This window comes from Mesoplodon densirostris, chromosome 1 (genome assembly GCF_025265405.1).
Source record: "Mesoplodon densirostris isolate mMesDen1 chromosome 1, mMesDen1 primary haplotype, whole genome shotgun sequence".
Lineage (NCBI taxonomy): Eukaryota > Metazoa > Chordata > Mammalia > Artiodactyla > Ziphiidae > Mesoplodon > Mesoplodon densirostris.
Window position 1 is genome coordinate 79,979,187 of NC_082661.1, and position 25,099 is coordinate 80,004,285.

Below are 25,099 nucleotides of genomic sequence, written 5' to 3' on the forward strand. Positions count from 1 at the left end.
AATGACTTGTTAAAGGCATTTTCAGTTGCCTGGTGGGGTGAAAGCCTGACTGGAGTTGAGTCAGTCGGTAATGAGCAGACCAGATATTACTGGAAGGTCTCTTTCTGTAATGGGAAGGAGAGAACAGGGGACGTAGCTGGAAGAGGAGGTAGGATCAAGAGAGGCTTTTTAAAAAAAATGTGAGATAAATTATAGCATTTTTTTTCATTAATGGAAAAAAGAAGTAGAGGTGGAAAAAATCAATGATGCATGAGAGAGAAGGTAGACTTGCTGGATGGTGTCCTAGGGTAGGTGAGAGGGGATGGGACCTGGTGCACAAGTGGGGGAGTCGGCTTTTGCTAAGAACATGGATAGTTCAGGAAAAAGAAAGGTTTAGGGATAAAAGACCAAGAAGTAGTGTGGGTGTGGTGCTGGGAGCTGGATGTGGAATGGAAATTCTCTTTTAATTGCTTCTAGTTTTTCGTGAAATATGAATGTCATCAGCAGAGAGCTAAGATGGGAGAGGAGGTGTTGGAGATTGAGGAGACAGAAGATATGAAATAATCATCTAAGAGAGTGAGAGAGAGAGTGATTAAGGGTAACAGAGTATGATTGCCAGGCAGTGTTAAGGGCCCACTTAAGGATTATGACAAGCGAGCACGTATGTGTATCTCTGCAGCCACATTCAGACATGGGATCAGTTGCAGAGATTGTGGTGGAGCTAAGCATGTATAGTACAGCCAGAGAAGGGCAAGCCAACTGCGGATGCATACAAAGGAATGACTAAAATGATTATAAAGATTATGCATGGAATTTAGGCTGAATGAGGAAAGAAATGGACACAGTGAAAAGGTGAACAGACTCTAGGTGTCAGGGGCTGAAGGATTATTTGACTTGGGTCAGTAGATTGGCAGGAGGGTAAATGGAAGTTAACGGCTCAGGTGTTTGAAGTTGAAATCCTGGAGGAAGATTATATCATTGGAAATGACTGTGGAAAGAGTAGATGAGGTAGAGAGAAGAAAAATTATTGGTAGAAAAGTCAGGAACCTGAATGTGTAGAGTTCTGGAAAAAACACCTTCATATATGTTGGAAAAGGTGGAATGAACTAGAAGCTAAAATCTTCAAGAGATGAGGATGGGATCTAAAACATACAGGCTGGGCTTCCCTGATGGCACGGTGGTTGGGAGTCCGCCTGCCGGTGCAGGGAACGCAGGTTTGTGCCCCGGTCCAGGAGGATCCCACATGTCGTGGAGCAGCTGGGCCCGTGAGACGTGGCCGCTGAGCCTGAGCGTTTGGAGCCTGTGCTCCGCAACGGGAGAGGCCACAGCAGTGAGAGGCCCGCATACTGCAAAAATGAATAAATGAATAAATAAATAAATAAATAAATAAATAAATAAAATAAAACATATAGGCTGGTGGCTTCTGGAGGTTTATGTAAAAGGATGAGGAAAAAATAGTTTTGAAGAGCAAGGAGCATTAGCATAGCTCCACTGAGTCCAGTGGTTAATTGGGGTGTAGGGGATAAATATTATCACTTGAGTAGACTTCAGGGAAGCAGTAGCTTCAGGTTTCATTTAGAACAGAAAGGTTAAAAGGAATGCTCAGAGAAAAGATTTAAGACACAGATGCTGCTAATAACCACATTCATGTGTTCTAGAGGACATTGTATAAGAGTTTCAGGGCCCCCGGCGGGTGAGCAGACAAGCCTCTCGGCCTGTTTTCCTGGAGGTTTCCTGGAGATACTGTCTGTACTGCCCATTGCTGTGGATTCATCTTCAACCAGTTTTAAACCTGATAAATCAAAGATACCTTCAACAAGAAAAACATATTGAAGTCTTGATTTGTGAAGAAATTTGCATATAGAGGATTTATTGTTGAAGTGTTCCTCCTCTCTGGTGAGCTCCATACTGCCTTCACAGGCAACTAGAGAAAAAGCTCTATTATATTCAAAAATCTTGTGGTGTCAAGTAAGAGATTTACTGCCTAAATAAATTACGGATTTCATGTGAGAAAATGGTTGATGAGGAGGTGCTGCCAGACTTTCCACTCCTGTGAAATGGCTACAACCGTACCCCACTAGAAATACCCATGGGAAAAAGAAAAAGAAAAAGTTATACCCACGGAATGTGTACCTGTACCTGGATTACCTTCATGAGTCACAGAAGAAGGATCCACTGCAAAAAGTTACACCATGTTGGTAGTTCTAAATAACTGTCTGAATTCCTAAAGGAATTGATGGGATGCACTGTTCCATCTCTCCTGTCTAAGGTTTGGCCATTGTAGTGCTTGCCGTTGGCTCCTTACTTTCTGATACTAAGAGAACTTCAAGGCTCATCTTAAATATTCTCTGCCTCAGTTCTAGAATTCACCGTTTCTCCAAAGAGACCTGCTTCCTTTTATCGAAGAATGTTACTGAAAACCAAGATCTAGGTGCAAGGAAATATATGGGTGTATACTGACTTGCGAATGTACACATATCTATATATATTTCTATGTGTAAACATCAGTGACTATATTAAATTAAGCATGAATTCATAAAAAAAAAAGAGTTTCAGGACATGGGAAGTGATCAGAGACATGGTTAAAAAAGGGGATAGCAAGGCATACAGGGGTTGCATTTGGAGGGATGAGGATTGACCCGGTGACTGGCACAATAGGGATACAGGGTGTGATAAGTTTAGTCCACATGGTCCCAACCAGATGGTGATGGTGAGATTGTGAGAGTTGTCTGGAGAAAGATAAGAGGCAGCAGGGAGTCTAGCCAGGAGCCCATAGAGCTATGGAGTCCCACCTTGATTTCTGCTATGGAGGGTCAACAGAGGGAAGATCTTGATCCAAACACGTATTCAATACAGCTCTTCAGATATGCACTACAACCAAACACAGGTGGTGTGTGAGGTAAGAGGTAGACGCCATTTTTGCTTAGTCATTTTTCTGCTTGGTTATTTTCTTTGTGCCATTAAAAATCAACCAGCCCCTTTGCAGTAACTGAGATTTTGTCCACTCATAGTCTAACAGTCTCTTTGTTTGCTGATCACTTATTCTAAACAGTTTTTTTTCCTTTCTTCTATAGAAGTTTCCCAAGCCTCTCCCATCCCTCCTTACCCTCATAGATTTCTCCTTCTCCTTTCATGTGTGTGTGTATGTATTTTGCTGATTATAAAGGTGTAACCCCAAATCCTAAGATCTCTAGTCTTTTCAAGTCCTTGTGTCTTCTTGAATAAGGAGGAAGGAAAAAAAGGAAACCTTTTTTTCAGATGATACCTTCTTCAGATTCAGAAAAAGAGAAGAGAATTCAGCAGCTCCATATGAAAAAGTGGTTGTTGAGGTGGACATGATCAGGGGCTACCTGTCTCTTGATAAGCCTGTATATGTACATGCGTATAACTTGATGTAGGTGACTAATTTTAGTCCTTTACTCAGTTTCTTTTCAGCCTCTTCCCACAGAAATGAAAGGTCTTCAGGGTAGGATGAAAGAGTCTAAGATGCAGATGAACGAAAGCTCATAAGGGCACACCTTGGAAGAGGTCATCCCTGGCTCTCCCCACACCCTCATTCTCCTAGCTACCACCACCAAAAAAAAAAAGCTACCATCAATAAAAAGAAGAAAACTTCTTTGTGCAGGGTAGAGGGGGCAGAGGGGACAGTCTGAAATTAAACCCTGCACCTGAGTGGGTATGCAGGCTCACTGCAGGGGTGAGAGAAGCATGCCACTGCCCTTGGGAAAGAGGTTTATTGGAGAACCTGTGATGTGATATTTCCCTTAAGGAATGAGGGAAGACAACATTAGTGCCCATGGGAGGCAGAGGAGGGAAGTAGCATGAGAAAGAAGCAATTTACCAGGGAGGTGAAAATATATTTTCTCATCCAAAGCAACCACCAGAAGTTATATCAAGAGATCTGTTATTCAAGTTCCCTTGAAATTATTAATTATTAATTATTAACCTCAAACTAGAGACGGTCTCTATAGCCCTTTTTAATGACTCCTTTTAGTGAGATTTCTGTGTCTCTAAAGAAGACATTAGATTCTCATTAACCATTTGTGTTCACAGCTAACAATTTAGCAATACAGAAAGGAAGGCAAGATCCACAAACTGGGAACTTGGAGCATCAACAACACAGGAAAATTAAGGGGGTTAAAAATAAAGGCCCATGAAGTATACCAATCTAAATACGGTTACTAGCTTATATGAACCAGGTCACAAAGAATGATTTATAAACTAGTATTTAAGCTTCAGTGTTGTTTAGTGAAAAGGGCACTTTGCTGGAAGGAATAAGACCCAGGATTGGCACACAGTAGGTTTCCAATTAATATTTGATAAATGAATAATTGAATAAACACAGACATTGAACCAATCACTTAAATTATTCTGAGTCAAATAATCCATTTGTGAAATAGGAAGTTATAATACCTATGATATCAAATAATAGTTTCTTTATTGCATGCCTACTAGATGCTCATCACTGTGTTACATACTTTATGTATGTAATCTTCACAACATACTTCTCTACCTTAAAGGGAGACTACTTTGGGCTCAAATGATATGTGAGAAAACCCACTGTGTTGCACACACTCATTCAGGAGACCAAATTATGGCTGTGACAGTTGCAGTTGGAGAGAAGTTAATTAACAAAAAGTTGGGCTGGCCACAATGGATGATTTCACTCAAGCTAGAGTAGCTGGATGGACAAATTCTGGATAAGTTCTAACAAGTTTATTCCTTCCAACTTAATCAAAATTGTCATTATTCCTTTCAGACAACTTGTAATTCTGTGGGAAATAGTAAAGCTTCTAACACTTAGGAAGGTTCTAGTCTTGCTTCCTCAAGCATCTATTCTGCTTTCCGAATGGAAAGACCCAAGTTTCATCAGGTTATGTTTACAGACCATCTCTTGAGGTAGTATTTCTCCTATTAGAGAAGGAGATTTTTGGGGGAACCCTGAGAATACATCTGTATGCTTCAGTTTCAGAAATCCTGCATTAAGATTCATGTTCCTTTAAATGATCCCTTGGAATCAATCAAGAACACAAGAACAAGAAATTACTAGATGATATTTAATTAAATGTGATTTACCCAGATGATCTAGCATATATGTCTATTAATTTTTTTGAGATTGGCACTTAAATGAAAATGTCAGATTAAAAAAATTCTCAGAGAATTCTGAGATCCTCAAGAGCACATCCAAGGATTCCAGGCTGGGAAAAGCCACTTTAGATTAAATCCTTCTCTCACGGTATAATTTGCTCTTATACACGTTAATATTAACCAGCTTCAGCCTCGGAGAGTGCACTTTTCCTGATTGTGTTTCCAAAGGCTAGAGGTGGATGTAGTTGTACCTGACTTGTCTGTGCACTGACCACATTTCCTGATAGAATGCACAGTGACTGGATGAATTAAACAAAATCCTGTTTACCTCTGCATGGTACATACTATTCATTAGCTCATTCATTGCAAGAATATTACTGCAGTATCCTTTGCCTTGTGCTAGGTACTATATTAGGCGTAGAGGTTACAAAGGTGAATAGATTTGACTTTTGTTCATAAGAAGCCTTGTTGGGAAGATAAACAGGACACAAAATACAATCAATTGTGAAAAGAACCAAATTTTGTGATTGTTCAGAGGATAAAGTGACTAAGCTGGCTTGTGTATCGCAGACAAACCTGAAATTGATACTGAATGCAATTTGCAGGAATCATTTTATTGGGTTGGCCAAAAAGTTTTTTCCATAACATCGTCTGGTAAAACCTGAATGAACTTTTTGGCCAGCCCAATATTATGATGGAAAGCAGAGTGATGATGTGGTACTTGGAAGACTCCCATAAGCTAACTTTTCTTGTTTGATGGCTCCCTCCTCACGCTTCCCATATTCTTTCAGAGCCCAGCAAGCCAAATTTGGCTTATTTTTAATTAAAATTGTAAAAAAGGGGGATATTATTAATTATCTAATAACATTACTAGATTTTTTGTGGGTACCTGGAAATGTAAACTTGGTTCCTCGCACAATGCTTGGCATACATGTACAAAAAAAGTTTAGGTGAATAATTGATATTCAGTTATTATTAATTATTGAATTTAAGCTTTCTCTAGTTTACATTAATTTGAAACTCTGTGCCATGTTTTTATCTGAGTTTAATATTGTGGACAACATTCTTGTGTCTCACTAGAAGTAGGCGGACACAGCACATACTAGAATGAGCTGGGTGGAACCGTTTTAGGTTGCATGCTCCTGTCTTGCTTCCTTCCCTTTGAGATCCTGCTGCTTTTTCCCTCTCTCACTTCAATCTCACCCTTGGCCCCTGGAGGCACATCCACTTCAGGCTGCCCCACTAGAGGAGTTTTCTCGTTTCATTTAAAATAAAGTTACTGGTTAATTCTGATATACATTCCTTCCCCTGTTTGCCAATCTTGATAAATTCTATGTCAGAAGAAGATCCATGTTTTTAATTCCCTTTTTTAAGATGAGTTGATTGAAATATTAAATGAGTCAGTGATAAATATACAAAGATGAGACTTCATCTAGTAGATATTTTCTTTAAATCTTCTGGAAATTATACTCTCATTACTTGTCATTTAAGAACAAAGAATTTTACTATACTGTAAGTAACTTATGGGATCAACCAAACATAACCCCTTTCCTCCATTTTTAAGTTAAATTAAAACTAACTAAGCTTGGCATGGACATAATACTATAACTGTCTAGAATTCATTATAGAATTCCTTTCTAATTTTGACACTCTTAGAGATTGTAAGTCTAGAGGCCTAAAGGAAATAATTTTTCTCCTTAACTACTGACTTATTATCAGAGGCTAAGATATTTTTATTCTAAAAAATATCAACTAAGAGTTAATGTGAAATTGAGGTCTAAAGAAAGCAAAATAGAATTATAATGCAGAGCCCATAGGTTTTTTTTGTTTGTTTGTTTTAATGGTAGGGGTTAAGAGTACAGTTTCTGAGCTAGAATCACCAGGTAGTTCATAACTCATAATGTTCAATTCAGGGTTAAATGAGTTAATGCAATTAAAAGCTTAGATCTAAGCCTGACACATGAGAATAAACTGTAATAAGTTTTAGGTTTTATTTAAATAATTTGCTGCTGACTTTTAATGTCTAAATCTCTTTAAACCATGATTATTATAGTAAGTAGCTCAAATAATTTTCTGTCTTTGAGCTTCATGTTAAGTCAGATGTCTTGCTTTAACACATGTTAAGTCAAATACTAAAGAAATAATTTATCTATCATTTCTCATAAAATTACTTTAACCAGAGAAATGAGACCATGTGAAAATGACATTTAACTTAGGAGAGTTAAAACTCAGTAGTAAAATAACAGCTCTTTGAATTTTTGACAGGATGACTACTAAGAGACCAGGTTCCCATCTGCTTTTTAGGTTTCATTAGAATTCAAAATACATTTAAAAATAATCATTTCTGTCTAACTTAATAATTTTCCCAGCCCAAGTAAGCATTATATGTTAGACCCAAAATACTCAATTCAAGAGTGATTTGTACATGCTCCTCTGTGGACTTTAACCATGGGGGAAGAGGCCACAAGCCAAGGAATGCAGATGGCCTCTAGAAGCTGGAAAAGGCAAAAATAACTGTTCTACCCTAGAACCTCTGGAAGGAATGCAGCCCTGCTGACACCATGATTTTAGCCCAGTGAAACTCAATGTGAACTTCTGATTCAGAGTGCCATCTGCTTGTGGCCCCTTCCATGAAAGAAAAAACACTCAATTCAGCTCATCATCTTTAACCAGATCTCTGTGATAGAAAACAGAAAGAGTTAGGAATATGTGTGAATTTATTACTTTCTGCATCTAACCACGAAATCATATATCTTACATTTGTAAGAGTCCAAATAACATAAACATACATTACTTTATATTCTTTGTTTTTTGCATTTTTGCCATTTTATTTTATTTATATTTTTATTTATTTATTTTAACATCTTTATTGCAGTATAATTGCTTTACAAAGGTGTGTTAGTTTCTGCTATACATATGAATAGTGTGAATCAGCTATACATATACATACATCCCCATATCTCCTCCCTCTTGCGTCTCCCTCCCACCCTCCCTAACCCACCCCTCTAGGTGGACACAAAGCACCAAGCTGATCTCCCTGTGCTATGCAGCTGCTTCCCACTAGCTATCTGTTTTACATTTGGTAGTGTATATATGTCCATGCCACTCTCTCACTTCATCCCAGCTTACCCTTCCCCCTTCCTGTGTCCGCAGGTCCATTCTCTATGTCTGAGTCTTTATTCCTGTCCTGCCCCTAGGTTCTTCAGGACCATTGTTTTTTTTTTTTTTTTTTTTTTTTTTTTTTAGATTCCATATATATGTGTTAGCATACGGTATTTGTTTTTCTCTTTCTGACTTACTTCACTCTGTATGATAGTCTCTAGGTCCATCCACCTCACTACAAATAACTCAATTTCATTCCATTTTATGGCTGAGTAATATTCCATTGCATATATGTGTCACATCTTCTTTATCCATTCATCTGTCCGTGGACACTTAGGTTGCTTCCATGTCCTGGTTATTGTAAGTAGAGCTGCAATGAACTTTGTGGTACATGACTGTTTTTGAATTATGGTTTTCTCAGGGTATATGCCCAGTAGTGGGATTGCTGGGTCGTATGGTAGTTCTGTTTTTAGTTTTCTCAGGAACCTCCATACTGTTCTCCACAGTGGTTGCACCAATTTACATTCCCACCAACGGTGCAACAGGGTTCCCTTTACTCCACACTCTCCAGTATTTATGGTTTGTAGATTTTTTGATTATGGCCATTCTGACCGGTGTGAGGTGATACCTCATTGTAGTTTTGATTTGCATTTCTCTAGTGATTAGTGATGTTGAGCATCATTTCATGTGTTTGTTGGCAATCTGTATATCTTCTTTGGAGAAATGTCTGTTTAGGTCTTCTGACCATTTTTGGATTGGGTTGTTTGTTTTTTTGATATTGAGCTGCATGGGCTGCTGTATATTTTGGAGGTTAATCCTTTGTCAGTTGCTTCATTTGCAAATATTTTCTCCCATTCTGAGGGTTGTCTTTTCATCTTGTTTATGGTTTCCTTTGCTGTGCAAAAAAGCTTTTAAGTTTCATTAGGTCCAATTTATTTATTTTTGTTTTTATTTCCATTTCTCTAGGAGGTAGGTGAAAAAGGATCTCACTGTGATTTATGTCATAGTGTTCAGCGTATGTTTTCCTGTAAGAGTTTTATAGTGTCTGGCCTTATATTTAGGTCTTTAATCCATTTGAGTTTATTTTTGTGTATGGTGTTAGGGAGTGTTCTAATTTCATTCTTTTACATGTAGCTGTCCAGTTTTCCCAGCACCACTTAATGAAGAGGCTGTCTTTTCTCCATTGTATATTCTTGCCCCCTTTATCAAATATAAGGTGACCATATGTGCGTGGGTTTATCTCTTCGCTTTCTATCCTGTTCCATTGATCGCTCTTTCTGTTTTTGTGCCAGTACCATACTGTCTTGATTACTGTAGCTTAGTAGTGTAGTCTGAAGTCTGGGAGCCTGATTCCTCAAGCTTTGTTTTTCTTTCTCAAGGTTGCTTTGGCTATTCGGGGTCTTTTGTGTTTCCATACGTATTGTGAAATGTTTTGTCCCAGTTCTGTGAAAAATGGCATTGGTAGTTTGATAGGGATGGCACTGAATCTGTAGATTGCTTTGGGTAGTATAGTCATTTTCACAAAGTTGATTCTTCCAATCCAAGAAAATGGTATATCTCTCCATCTGTTTGCATCATCTTTAATTTCTTTCATCACTGTCTTATAGTTTTCTGCATACAGGTCTTTTGTCTCCTTAGGTAGGTTTATTCCTAGGTATTTTATTCTTTTCATTACAGTGGTAAATGGGACTGTTTCCTTAATTTCTCTTTCAGATTTTTCATCATTAGTGTATAGGAATGCAAGAGATTTCTATGCATTAATTTTGTATCCTGCTGCTTTACCAAATTCATTGATTAGTAGTTTTCCGGTAGCATCTTTAGGATTCTCTATGTATAGTATCATGTCATCTGCAAACAGTGGCAACTTTACTTTTTCTTTTCTGATTTGGATTCCTTTTATTTCCTTTTCTTCTTCTCTGATTGCTGTGGCTAAAACTTCCCAAACTATGTTGAAAAATAGTGGTTAGAATGGGCAACCTTGTCTTGTTCCTGATCTTAGTGGAAATGGTTTCAGTTTTTCACCATTGAGAATGATGTTGGCTGTGGGTTTGTCATATATGGCCTTTATTATGATGAGGTAAGTTCCATCTATGCCTACTTTCTAGATGGTTTTTATCATAAATGGGTGTTGAATTTTGTCAAAAGCTTTCTCTGCATCTATTGAGATGATCATATGGTTTTTCTCCTTCAATTTGTTAATATGGTTTATCACATTTATTGGTTTGCATATATTGAAGAATCCTTGAATTTCTGTGGTAAACCCCACTTGATCATGGTGTATGATCCTTTTAATGTGCTGTTGGATTCTGTTTGCTAGTATTTTGTTGGGGATTTTTACATCTATGCTCATCAGTCATATTGGCCTATTGTTTTCTTTTTTTGTGGCATCTTTTGATATCAGGGTGATGGGGGCCTCGTAGAATGAGTTTGGGAGTGTTCCTCCCTCTGCTATATTTTGGAAGAGTTTGAGAAGGATAGGTGTTAGCTCTTCTCTAAATGGTTGATAGAATTCGCCTGTGAAGCCATCTGGTCCTGGGCTTTTGTTTGTTGGAAGATTTTAAATCACAGTTTCAAATTCAGTGCTTGTGATTGGTCTGTTCATGTTTTCTATTTCTTCCTGGTTCAGTCTCAGAAGGTTGTGCTTTTCTAAAAATTTGTCCATTTCTTCCAGGTTGTCCATCTTATTGGCATAGAGTTGCTTGTAGTAATCTCTCATGATCCTTTGTATTTCTGCAGTGTCAGTTGTTACTTCTCCTTTTTCATTTCTAATTCTATTGATTTGAGTCTTCATGTTTTTTCCTGATGCATCTGCCTAATGGTTTTTCAATATTGTTTATCTTCTCAAAGAACCAACTTTTAGTTTTATTGATCTTTGCTACCATTTCCTTCATTTCTGTTTCATTTATTTCTGATCTGATCTTTATGATTTCTTTCCTTCTGCTAACTTTGGGGTTTTTTGTTCTTCTTTCTCTAATTGCTTCAGGTGTAAGGTTAAGTTGTTTATTTGAGATGTTTCTTGTTTCTTGAGGTAGGATTGTATTGCTATAAACTTCCTTCTTAGAACGGCTTTTGCTGCATCCCATAGGTTTTGGGTCGTCGTGCTTTCATTGTCATTTGTTTCTAGGTATTTTTTAATTTCCTCTTTGATTTCTTCAGTGATCTCATGGTTATTTAATAGTGTATTGTTTAGCCTCCATGTGTTTGTAATTTTTACAGATTTTTTCCTGTAATTGATATCTAGTCTCATAGCATTGTGGTCAGAAAAGATACTTGATACGATTTCAATTTTCTTAAATTTACCAAGGCTTGATTTGTGACCCAAGATATGATCTATCCTGGAGAATGTTCCATGAGCACTTGAGAAGAAAGTGTATTCTGTTGTTTTTGGCCAGAATGTCCTATAAATATCAATTAAGTCCATCTTATTTAATGTATCATTTAAAGCTTGTGTTTCCTTACTTATTTTCATTTTGGATGATCTGTCCATTGGTGAAAGTGAGGTGTTAAAGTCCCCTACTATGATTGTGTTACTGTCAACTTCTCCTTTTATGGCTGTTGACATTTGCCTTATTTATTGAGGTGCTCCTATGTTGGGTGCATAAATATTTACAATTGTTATATCTTCTTCTTGGATCGATCCCTTGATCATTATGTAGTGTCCTTCTTTGTTTCTTGTAATAGACTTTATTTTAAAGTCCATTTTGTCTGATATGAGAATTGCTAATCCAGCTTTCTTTTGATTTCCATTTATATGGAATATCTTTTTCCATCCCCTCACTTTCAGTCTGTATGTGTCCCTACGTCTGAAGTGAGTCTCTTGTATACAGCATATGTAAGCGTTTTTGTATCCATTCAGCCAGTCTATATCTTTTGGTTGGAGCATTTAATCCATTTACATTCAAGGTAGTTATTGATATGTATGTTCCTATTTCCATTTTCTTAACTGTTTTGGGTTTGTTATTGCAAGTCTTTTTCCTTCTCTTGTATTTCCTGCCTAGAGAAGTTCCTTTAGCATTTGTTGTAGAGCTGGTTTGGTGGTGCTGATTTCTCTTAGCTTTTGCCTGCCTGTGAAGGTTTTAATTTCTCCATCAAATCTGAATGAGATCCTTGCTGGGTAGAGTAATCTTGGTTGCAGGTTTTTCCCTTTCATCACTTTAAATATGTCATGCCACTCCCTTCTGGCTTGCAGAGTTTCTGGTGAAAGATGAGTTGTTAACCCTATGGGGATTCCCTTGTATGTTAATTGTTACTTTTCCTTTGCCGCTTTTAATAGTTTTTCTTTGTATTACTATTTGGTAGTTTGATTAATATGTGTCTTGTCAAGTTTCTCCTTTGATTTATCCTTTATGGGAATCTTTGCACTTCCTGGACTTGATTGACTCTCTCCTTACCCATATTAGGGAAGTTTTCAACTATCATCTTTTCAAATATTTACTCAGTCCTTTTTTTTTTCTCATTTTCTTCTGGGACCCCTGTAATTCGAATGTTAGTGCATTTAATGTTGTCCCAGAGGTCTCTGAGATTGTCCTCAATTATTTTTGTTCTTTATTCTTTAGTGTGCCGAGTTCTCAGGCCATGGGGGGGAAGGGGTATGGATGCGGGGCGAGCCTGCTGTGGCAAAGGCCTTCGTGATGTTGCAGCAGCCTGAGGGGTGCCGTGTGTTCTCCCAGGGAAGTTGTCCCTGGATCACGTGACCCTGGCAGTGGCAGGCTGCACGGGCTCCTGGGAGGGGAGGTGTGGATAGTGACCTGTGCTTGCAAACAGCCTTCTTGGTGGCTGCAGCAGCAGCCTTAGCATTTCATGCCTGCCCTTCTCTTGTGTTCGCACTGATAGCTGCGGCTTGTGCCCGTCTCTGGAGCTCGTTTAGGCGGTGCTCTGAATCCCCTCTCCTCTCGCACCCTGAAACAATGGTCTCTTGCCTCTTCAGCAGGTCCAGACTTTTCCTGGGCTCCCTCCTGGCTAGCTGTGGCACAGTAGCCCCCTTCCAGCTGGTTCACGCAGCCAACCCCAGTCCTCTCCCTGGGATTCCACTGAAGCCTGAGCCTCAGCTCCCAGCCCCCACCTGCCCTGGCGGGTCAGCAGACAAGCCTCTCGAGCTGAGGAGTGCTGGTCGGCACTGATCCTCTGTGCAGGAATCTCTCTGCTTTGCCCTCCGCACCCCTGTTGCTGCACTCTCCTCCGCGGCTCCGAAGCTTTCCCCTTCTGGCACCCGCAGTCTCTGCCCGCGAAGGGCCTTCCTAGTGTGTGGAAACCTTTCCTCCTTCACAGCTCCCTCCCAGAGGTGCAGGTCCCATCCCTATTGTTTAGTGTCTATTTTTCCTTTTTCCTTTTGCCCTACCCTTCTGCGTGGGGATTTTCTTGCCATTTGGGAAGTCTGAGGTCTTCTGCCAGCGTTCAGTAGGTGTTCTGTAGGAGTTGTTCCACATGTAGATATATTTCTGATGTATTTGTGGGGAGGAAAGTGATCTCCACATCTTACTCCTCCAGCATCTTGAAGGCGCTCCTCTATATTCTCTTTTAAATAACTATCTATAGAAGGCAAGGTGGAAACTTCCCCTTTTACTAGTGAAGGAACTAAATTACATTGCTAGTAATGGAGAGACAGAATAGGAACTCTAACATGTGTGTTCTCCACTATTCCACACTCCCTCTTGGAACTCCAGATGTGGATGTGGTTTAACCATGATTCGGCTAGTATTTTCAAAAAGAATTCTTATTTGTCCCAACGTTATTCATCTTATTTGCATCACAGCACTCATCTAAAATGAAAATTATTGATTTCATAACATTCAAATAAGCATATCATAAAAACCATTCCTCTCTTAGAATGCCCTTTGTGAACATCAGCTTTTTTACTTATTTGGTCTGAAACAACATCTTGTTTCCCCAAGATGCTTTCATGTCTTGGGTCTTGCCTAAACTTCCTTAGTTTTTTTTTTGGAATCTAGAGAAGCATGTGTGCACATGCACACACACACAGGTGCACACCACATGCACATGCACATGCAGGCATGTGTACACATGTGTGTGTATGTAAAGTTTCACCAAAGAAACCCCTCCAAAACAAAATCAACACTTGCCATCCTCAGTGCACTCTATTTTTCTTTGCTCTACTTCATGTTTTGAAATACACTGATTGGCAATCCATTAAACAGATTTTATGACGTACTTGTGCATGATGACCTATAGTTTGAAACACTGGTGTGGAGCTTAATTATTTTAGCTTTTTTGAAAGCATGAGTTTGGAAATCAGATCTAAGTTTGAACTTTTGCTCTTCCTCTTCTTGGTGGTAAGGATCTTTGAGGCAAATCACTTGGCTTCTGAGAATTTTAGTATCTTCATCTATAAAATATAATAATATATGTAAAATGTAAAATGTAATAATGATATCCATGTCATTAAGCTTCTGCTTCATTCGTTAAGTATTTATTTCTCAGCTCTCATAATCTTTCATCCTTCTTGGTCCTAGTTAGATTTTGAAGAATTTTCATAACTCTTTCTTCTCCCAGGCTAACTCACCATCATATTTAATGTCATTCTCCGTATGTGGGGGATTGTATGATTGAAACATTTGATGGGGTTAGACAGGGGAAAAGACCAGTGCTAAAAAGGGAGCTACCAGCCAGGAGTGCTAGATGGGCTTCCACTATGGTTGAAATGGAGATCCAGAAATAGACTATATAAAGTCGTATCTTTGAAGCACTCTTTTTTTTTTTTTTTTTTTTTTTGCGGTACGCGGGCCTCTCACTGTTGTGGCCTCTCCCGGTGCGGAGCACAGGCTCCGGATGCGCAGGCTCAGTGGCCATGACTCACGGGCCCAGCCGCTCCGCGGCATGTGGGGTCTTCCCGGACCGGGGCACGAACCCGTGTCCCCTGCATCGGCAAGCGGACTCCCAACCACTGCACCACCAGGAAGCCCTGAAGCGCTCTTATTCTAAGCTTTTTCCCTATGAAATGACCAATGAGCCACCAAATTTCAAGCCTCATTGTAAATATTTTTAAATTGATGAAGACTTAGCAAATCCTCATTAAATATTCATCATTTTGGAATTAAAAAGAAAGCCTCTAGGATTTGAGAATAACTCACTAATAAAACAAGTTTCCTCTTGGGTCATCCATAGTTTGATTTATATATTAAATCAGAAATATTCGGACATCAAAGACACAGTAAGATCAGTTCAACTGACAAAAGTTGACACGCGCTTTGCTTTTCCCCATCTTCATGAAAACTAAATACATTCTTAATTCCATCATAGTGAGTAATCTTAGTTTAGAGCAACCACCATGAAAGAGGTGGGAAAGTTGCAGATAGATTATGGATGAGTATACTGAGTGGGAATTGGATTGGGAATATGTAAACAGGTCATTTTCATTTTGAGTTTGATTTTTTTCCTCCCATTATATAGATGATTCCTTTCACCAGTGTCATTTATGGTAATGGCAGAGTGAAACTGTAAACTGCATTTCATAATTATTTGTATCTCTATATGTGGGCATGTAGTTCCTCTTGAAAAGAGCTCCTCATTTAGGATGTCTCTGACACAGGAGCCCCGTTATGAGTGGGGGTGGGGTGGAGGTTAGGGAACAAATTTCACTTTCTCTTCTCTATTATTTTCTCATTGATGTATCCATTTGCCCTCCATCTTTTTCCTTTAATATTTTCAAGAACTCATATTTGCAATTGCCTCCTTTCAAATATTTAAATTTTAATGTTATTAAGGAAGTTATATATTTAGTTGTACTTTTCTGACAGACTGGAGGACCCTTAATTCAACATGTAAGATTTGCAAAGTAGAATAGCCAAAGATTTGAAAAAATCATGGATGAGTATATGCTAGCACAGAGGTGATTTTCAATTGTTTAATAATAAATATTTGGGGGGCTCTCTGGGGACAGAAACTATGTCACTGGTCCTCCCTTAGAACCTAGCACCTAGAGCTGAGTACTTGGTGGGTAACTAGCAAATGCTTGTTGATTAACTGATAAGTTTATATTAATTACAGATTTGTCCTAAGATCCAAAACAGTTTAATGGATTTTGATGCAAGCATTTAAGTTTCATGTATTGTTAGCTGTATCTTCTTGAATCTGTTCCTCAACTTTTAAAAATGGACTAATCTCTACCCTTTCCGTATGTGCCAGAAATGTAACCAATGCTCAAATGGTGGTATAAAATTTTTATTAGTTCTACCTGGGGTTTCATCCACTAGTTTTATATGATCATAGAAAAGCAGTCAATGGGCAAAATATCTCATAGAATCATCAAGAGAAATGGAGAATAGAGCTTATTGCAAAATTTGATTATAAACAAAATGTTATAATATTGCTTTATAAAAATTTAATAGAAGTGCTAAACAAAAAAGATAACTCTGTCCTTTAAGGTTGATTAATGTGCACATGGTTGTTTCAAAGTAGCCTTAAGATCTTATTTTTAAACTACATGGTATATTTAGACATTTTAATGATATTATATAGAAATAGAATTATTCCAAAAGTTGTAGATCAAAGTGATATCTTGCCTGGGACTCACAGATCTATAAGCCCAATCAATATTTTGCTCACAATAAGCCAGCTCAATGAATATTTCTTGATTGTTTCAAACGACTCAAGTTCATATTCTTTTATCCACGTTAACTTACATAAAGCCAATATCAAAGACTTATCAGTAGTAGCCTGCTTTGGTTGGTCTCCATTCAGGATGCTGCCACAGTAATGATAGCAGGTGGCAGGCCAGCCCTGTGATCTCCAGGTGCAGGAGGACCTGTGGTCCTGGGCCCTGGTGCCAGCACCCGGGCAAGGGCAGCAAGGAAAGCTTGGAAGAGATGGAGGCAGAGACGGCCCTGTTTGAGCAGGAAGTTCTGGGGCTCTGGTAACTGGAATCCCAACTGCTATGCCTGCTGTACCCCAGTGCCCATAGTCCCCATGGTAGAAGCGATGCAGTTCCCAGCAGTTCCTGTGCCTGCCCAATGATAGCGACCAACATACTGGCAGGTCCAACAGACTCTCCAGACCTGGGCAGTCACCGTGGCCACAGTGGTTCCTCCCATGGTGGGTGACCCTCCCTCTGTGGTGTACCTCCTTTCCAGGTGCATTTGGCCCCCATGATTGGATTCAACTGGACTGTCCAAAGGCTGGAGAAGCCCTGTTCCTGCCATGAACAGCTGTGGCACCCACCACAGAGGGCTCCTCTCCTGTATCCAGCACTAGTCCCCCATGTGCTACAGAGAGCACATGCTGCTCTTTACTCTGCAGCAGGCAGTCCTCGCCCCATGGCCCTGCTGCCCCCTCACCAGGCCCCCGTGGGCCCCCTTTTCTGCTTGGACCCCCACCCCCCCAGGACCACCTCTAATGCTGTCACCAATGGCTCGGGGTCCCGAAGCCCTTCCCTGGGTTCCATGGCTGCTCTGAGGCCTCTCCTAGAAGAGCCAGCAGCATACCGAGAGCTGGGCGTCAGCCTGGGGTTGATTCTGGAAGAGAAGGAAGAGGCAGTGGTGGTGGCAGCAGCTGGGCTGGAGGAGGCTAGGGTGCTGGTTGCTGTGAGGGCAGGAAGCACCCCAGCTGGTCCTGGTCTTTGGGTCCTGGCCACCTACCACTGGCCCTGACCATGGATTTGCCTGAGCCCCTGCCCCTCCTGCTGGAAGTAGTGTGCCAGGCTTACTGCCTCCAGCGCACATTCCTTAGCTCCTGGCCCCTGCCCCCTCGCCCTGGCCTTGTGACCCTCTAGATCCCAGAGTCCCTGGGTGAGGACAAGAAGAAAGGAAAGCCAGAGAAATTGACACAGCATTCTCACCGGCAGCTGGGAGCAGCTGGGAGGACCCCAGCCTGCTGGAGTGGGATGCAGATGGTTTCCGAATCTTCTGTGGGGATCTGGGCAATGAAATGGAGATGCCATCTTGGAACTCACCTTTAGCCTCTTTCCCTTCCCATGCTTCTTTAAGGCTAACGGGATCTGTGACAAGGGCACTGGCAGATCATGGGCTATAGCTTCTTCAGCTTTAAGGACCCCAGCAACTATGTGCGCTCCGTGTGTTGAGATGAATGTGAAGTACGTAGGCTTGCGCCCCACCAAGCTGCAGAAGAGCACGTGGAAGGCCCGGAACCTGGGCCTTGAGTGCAAGAAGCAGAAGAAGAAATTGGGACTGAGATAGGGTCTGTGGCTGAGCACCCACACCCTCTTGGCTGGGCGCTGGCTGCTACCCACAGTTCTTTTTGGAAAACCCATAACTATCCACTCACCCATCCTCCCCAAAACCAGTTTCAATAAATTTATGTTCCTCCCTGCCCCGACCCCCCGAAAAAGGCTAAAGCAATGATGGGCACATAACTGGTGCTCATAAATGTTTATTTCTTTACCATCATCATCATTGTTTTTCATTGTCATCATTATAAATATTATTGGTAGATAAGACCATTAGACCACAGAGAGGTTAAGTGATTTGCCCAAATTCACACTTCTGGTTAGTAGTAGAGCAAGGAGAAGATTGCATTTCTTATCATTCCCATCACCATGTTATTCCTGCAGTTGACCACACTGTCTCAAAAAGAAAAAAAGAAAAAAAAAAGTAGTAGTAGAAGAAGAAGGATTAAAAGATAAAAAGGAAGGGAAGAAAGAAAAAGGAAGAAAATCCCCACATTCAGTCAATCACATACAAATGAGAAATATTTAAACTTTTAAAACCTTAAAAAGAAATATTTCCAATATTCTTTAACTCAGTGATAAGGATGTTCTTCCAGTGCTCATCTAAATTCTTTTTACTGGGAATTTATTTATTTTCCTCCAGGTTTGCTTCAACAGAATTATAATACCAATGATTTTATTCTCAAACATACTGAGGATATTAACTTACTGCTTAGCCTACTATTTTTCAGATTTAATTAATTCTTGAATTTTTCTCTTAAAATTTTGTCTTTGATTTTTGAATCATTTAAAATTTTCTAAGTTTTTTCCAAAGTGTTGGTCAGTATTTTGAGTCACTGAGTAGCTAATTAGAATCAGCAACTCTGTCTATCAAAGTATAATTGCTGTATATAAATCCTATCAGGTAGGGAATACATAAAACTAAGTGAGAATAGTACTTGGCATAGTGCTGTTTTTTTTTTTTTTTGCAGTATGCGGGCCTCTCACTGTTGTGGCCTCTCCCGTTGCGGAGCACAGGCTCTGGACGCGCAGGCTCAGCGGCCGTGACTCACGGGCCCAGACATTCCGCGGCATGTGGTATCTTCCCAGACCGGGGCACGAACCCGTGTCCCCTGCATCGGCAGGCGGACTCTCAACCACTGCGCCACCAGGGAAGCCCGATAGTGCTGTTCTGAGATGCAAAATCACTGACAATTTTTTTTTTGCCATGAAGTATTGGTGGCACAACATATATTCAATATATACACACTCACTAGTATACTGTAATTCTGATATTATTAAAAATGAAACTAAACAAGACAAAAGCAAAACCAAGTAAAAAGACGAGAGGAATAAGGATGTGTGTTACTTAATTCCAATGGATACTGAATTTATTCTGTGTTTCCTCTAAACTTGTGAAAAAAGACAAACACATTGAATTATGCAATTTTCCTAAATTAAAGATTAGTGAGAATAATCATAGTGGCTTTTCCTATTACTAAAATTTTTCCTGCTATTGAACTCAACAATAGTTCATCAAGATAACCCATCTAAAAATAGACACAAGGACATAAATATTGCTCAAATGGACATTGCTTGTATCTGCCTTATGTAAAAATCAAATTCGTAGTAACATTTTATGATTCCGTGAAGCCATTTCTGTAGAGAATAGAGATAACATGTCCCAGGTATGTTGCTTTTTGGTGATCTCACTGAATGTCTACTCTGATATTAATCTAGGAGAATGAATAGTTAATGTTTCTGTTAAATATGAGTTTGCCTCAGAACACTTTTTGGCCAGAGCTCAGTAAGCTCATCATGGGTGTTCTAATGAATGCAGAAAGTGACAATATCTTCTGTTTTGATATAAAAAAGGACCTATGTGCCTCAAATACCATATGTGTGGGAGGCATTACTGGGAAAATACTAAGCCCTGCCCTGTATTTGAACCGAAATACAAAAAGTCTGACCAGTTTTGCACGTCTACCTCCTTCCCACCCCACATCCAACAAAGTGAAAAATATCTAACAACAAAACATCCTTTGGAATGTGGGCCAGTATTGGTAATTGACTGTGGAAAGCTAAAGAGCGTTAGCATAGCTCCTATGGGAAATTTGGTTTTTAGAAGTATGATCTGAGGGACTCACCCAAATGGGTTAACTACAAAATACATTCTCAAAGAGTTAGCTGAGCTGTACTATTAAATAGGTTTATTTATCACTTTCTATTTTAAACATGATTAATTTACATGTTAGCTTATATTCACAAGATCAAACATTTTGGTGTTAAGTCCAGTTGCTGCTGAGTTGCTTTTTCTGATAACAATTACCCAACATATTCAATTGCTAATTAAATATATTTTGGGTTAGAAATTCTAAAACCAAAACATTAGCTTAAAGAAAGTTGCTTGTCTTCTGTTTCCTACAGCTGAATGACATGAATTCAACGATATGATAGCAGTCCCAATTTGACTGTATTTTAAAAGAAGGCAGCTTAAGAATTTACATTTATAATTAGAATTTCACCTATTATCATCTGTGTCTTTATAATCACTCTAGTTTTGGTAGTATTAGTGTTACAGAAATCTTTTTTTTTTTTACAACTTTATTGGAGTATAATTGCTTCACAATGGTGTATTAGTTTCTGCTTTATAACAAAGTGAATCAGTTATACATATACATCTGTTCCCGTATCCCTTCCCTCTTGCATCTCCCTCCCTCCCACCCTCCCTATCCCATCCCTCCAGGCGGTCACAAAGCACCGAGCTGATCTCCCTTGTTACAGAGATCTTGAAGACATATGTATATCCTGAATTCGATTTACATATTATAGACAATTTTATTTCTGAACTATTCCCTCATATAAAAATTTAAATCATATTCTTAATGACTTTTTAAATAAATTGCAACTACATTGCAGTGATTTGTAGTAGGATCTTTGTGCCCCCCCATAAAGGTACTTTGTCCTCATAAAATTCTTTTAATTTAGATCCCAGCCTTGTAATTAATTGAGAAGAAAGCTGGCCAATTATTGAGAAAATGTTCTACCCTGTTCTGCAGATTTAAATGTTTTCTGTTTGTGTTTTTGTGTGTGTGAAAATGAGGTTGGCTACATTTTGAATTCATGAAAAGTCTGGAGTAAACTAAGAGAAATAGTTTGGCATTGGAGTCCTCCTTAGAATAATGTCTCCTGAATTTTTTTTTTTTTTTTTTTTTTTTTTGCGGTATGCCGGCCTTTCACTGTTGTGGCCTCTCCCGTTGCAGAGCACAGGCTCCGGACGCGCAGGCTCAGCGGCCATGGCTCACGGGCCCAGCTGCTCCGCGGCATGTGGGATCTTCCCGGAGCGGGGCACGAACCCATGTCCCCTGCATCGGCAGGCGGACTCTCAACCATTGCGCCACCAGGGAAGCCCCTGAAATTTTTTAAGTTAAATATATATTTGAACTTCATAAGTTTTTAGACTGTGTCAACTATATTCTATTTGAGATGGTGTCTTGTTACCTTTGTTAAAGGTTTAAAAAGTTTTTATCAATATTTATTGAAACATGGACACAGTAAGTTTAGTGTTCTAACAGTGTGGTCTACAGCAAGTTAAAGGTTTCAGCTGAGCCGATGCTGTAGTGACGGGAGTAATATCTCCCAGAGGGGAGATTGAGAAGAGTATCGCAAATGCTCTAACCTTCAGAAAGTTAGTCACTCATGTAATCAAATAAAAATTTACACCTTTAAAAAGTCTTAATTCTCAAACCTGTCTATTTTAAATTTCATAGAAAGTTACATTCAGAATGCACTGTTGAGATCATTTTCAAGCCAGTCTAGGGTAGGAATTGAGGAAAAGGAAAGGTAACTTATTACAAGAAACATCTTTAAAAAAAAGAAACATCTTAAAATGCAAAATTATTTAAATATTAGTTTGCTAGGCTATTTCAACAATTCCCAAAGATTGGAACATTTGATTCTTACAGACTGAAAGAATGGACCCACTCTCCAAAACATTTAAGCAGTGGCTCATGATACAGAGTAAAAGATTTCTTCCTGTAAACAACTTAGGAAAATCAATAAATGTCATGCTGAAGAATATATAAAGTAAAAAGATATCGGGAAAGTTAAAGCCTCTTAACTTATCAGGCTTAGTTAGCTCCTTAAAAATCCCTGCCCGGGCTTCCCTGGTGGCGCAGTGGTTGAGAGTCCGCCTGCCGATGCAGGGGACACGGGTTCGTGCCCCTGTCTGGGAAGAGCCCACATGCCACGGAGCGGCTGGGCCCGTGAACCATGGCCGCTGAGGCTGCGCGTCCGGAGCCTGTGCTCCGCAACAGGAGAGGCCACAGCAGTGAGAGGCCCGCGTTCGGCAAAAAAAAAAAAAAAAAAAAAAAAAAAATCCTACCCAACGGACATACTGCTTTCCCTTCCTTATTTGTTAGAATGAGTTTACTGTTCGTGAAATAGATTACCTCTGTATAAATCAAATACTTCCTGTTGCCAAGGAGACTGGGTGTTGAGTAATTAACTCAGAAAACAACTTTAAAATATAATGCTTTCCTTGGTCTGGTAAAGGGAGTGAAAATTAATTTTCTTTGGGGAATCATTTGTGTACAGTCAACACCATTGACATCATTTGCATACTAGTAGAATCCAGGGGTCATAAAACTTCATATTTTTCAAGTTTTTATTATATTGTCAATTCATTTGTTAAATTTTCTAGGAATATACATAATCATAAATTTCAAAATTTAATTTAATAAATGATAATAATAAATTTAATTCTTATCATTTTGTGCCAGTAAATATAGGAAACCATGACATGAATGTATTAATAGTACTGAATACAACTTTGTCAGCTACTCAAAGTTAAATGTTGGTGACAAACCAGGACCATGTTTTGCAAAGAAGAAAAACAAATATTACTTTATTCTTGAGTCACATATAAAAGCCTGAATACTTTTCATAAGAGAACCATTAAGTATAAGATATACAATGACCACAAATTGGAAATTTACCATGAAGCAATTTGTACTTGTATTTGGTTCTTCCTATATGTATGACAAGATCTGCTTTCAAACTTTGTCAGTATAATATATGTAGATACCATATTTAGTGAAATTTTCAAAGAGTTTTTTCAGTGCTATGGTGAGTAATGGATTTTTCTGGAATTTAGATAGATGGGAACCAGATATTACAGTCCTATCATAGATTATAAGATAAAATTTTGAAAAAAACCCTCAAGACAAATTAGTGACATAGTGCTAAATGTTTTTTTAAGTACAATGTTGTCCTTACAAAGTTGTTTTACCTTAGAATTTGTCCTATGACACTAATTACTTTTTATGAAGAGGACATTTCTCTCCCATTTGTTAAAAAAGTAAGATTTATTTAAAGTTCTTTATGTTCTAGAAACTACAGAATTTTATTTCTGGCTGACACAACAAATGATATAGAGTTGCTCTTTTTCTTTCCTCATTGGAAAAGTATTTAGATATTTCTTAGTCTAAAAAGAAAGTTTGTTGAAATGAAGTGGCAGATCCACATTTCTAATGTGGATAATATCTTTGCCTCTCTGAATCAAAATCCCTAGAAATTAGTCTCTCTGAAATTAATAGTTTCAAGCTAATGCAAAAAGAAAGAGAAAATGAGGGGATCAGAGTCTGTCCATCTTCTGGGTTACATACTTGCATAAGATCAGCCACTGTCTGCCTCATCATTACTCCACTTCTGAGGCCTTGTTTGTTTCTCTTCTCAGAATGGACTCAACGCTCTCCATCTGGCTGCCAAGGAAGGTCATGTGGGGCTGGTTCATGAGCTACTGGGAAGAGGGTCCGCTGTGGATTCTGCCACTAAGGTAATGTTTATGCTAGTAGGATTTATTTCCTTGGAAAAGAGGAAATGATTTAAAGCTTCTCTTCCCGGGTTATACATTTCAGAGGTTTGCTGGAACACCAAAGATTCTTAACAGTGCAGAACTGAAATCGAAATCCTGTCCATTAAACTTTGCAGAGTTTGAATGGTTTCGTTTAGGGACTTATCAGAGATTGAAGAATTCTGTATCTCTAGTTTCTAGTATTCTATCTTTTTTCCTTTGATTCACAGAGAGACTAGACTAATATAATACTCTGTAGACAAAAGCACCTATTTTCCCAAGGTTAATTCATTTTTTAAAATAATTGATATAATACACTTCTCAATGAAAATGAATAAATAATATTCATGCTTTCATTAAATTGTTATATCTTTTAATGTATTCATTTAACTTGGTAAGAGAATATACAGATCCTTTATACTCTAATGGAAAAGGGATTTGGGGATCATGGATTGAATTATTAGGGTAAAATTAGATTTTGTCACTGTAACGTGTGTTTGTAAAGAAATCTGACTCATTTTTAAAGGAATTTACAAGATGCTTGGTATACTACAACCTGTTACTTCCTTGTTGATACTTCTTTTGGTTAAATATATTTGAACATTGTCTTTGGGGGATCATTTCAGAAGCAACAGGTGTTTTAAAAAAATGTCAGTGGTGACAAATCTTTATCTTTAGAAGGTGAACTTTTAATTTGGAAAAAAAACAGTAGCCAATCAGAATCACGCCATTTGACCAGGGCTGCAGTGTGACGGTTTGGTCGTGGGAGATGCAGAGAGAGGTGGCAAGCACTCAAACCCCCAGCCTGGTCATTAGTCTAATCAGGGATAGACATCAAGAGCCCTGGAGTAAATTAGGGATATGGCCAGTTAACCTGGGTTTCCAACACCTCATACATAATTGCCAAAATGTAGACTGACCCTGCTCACAGTATAGTGTACAGCAGTTCTAGTGGAAAT

The 25,099-nt window shown here is 39.0% G+C and overlaps 1 protein-coding gene and 1 pseudogene across 24 annotated transcripts in view; both read left to right on the forward strand.

Moving 5' to 3' along the window:
- The window catches only part of ANK2 (ankyrin 2), a 710,689-nt gene that overhangs the window by 509,192 nt on the left and 176,398 nt on the right, over positions 1 to 25,099 (forward strand). For all 24 annotated transcript variants that reach the window (XM_060105174.1, XM_060105137.1, XM_060105190.1 and 21 more), the window contains one exon: positions 24,024 to 24,122. In XM_060105174.1, coding sequence (XP_059961157.1) covers positions 24,024 to 24,122 — 99 coding nt within the window. The remainder of the gene's footprint in view (positions 1 to 24,023; positions 24,123 to 25,099) is intronic.
- Positions 16,882 to 18,317, forward strand: LOC132492047 (RNA-binding protein 42-like; annotated as a pseudogene).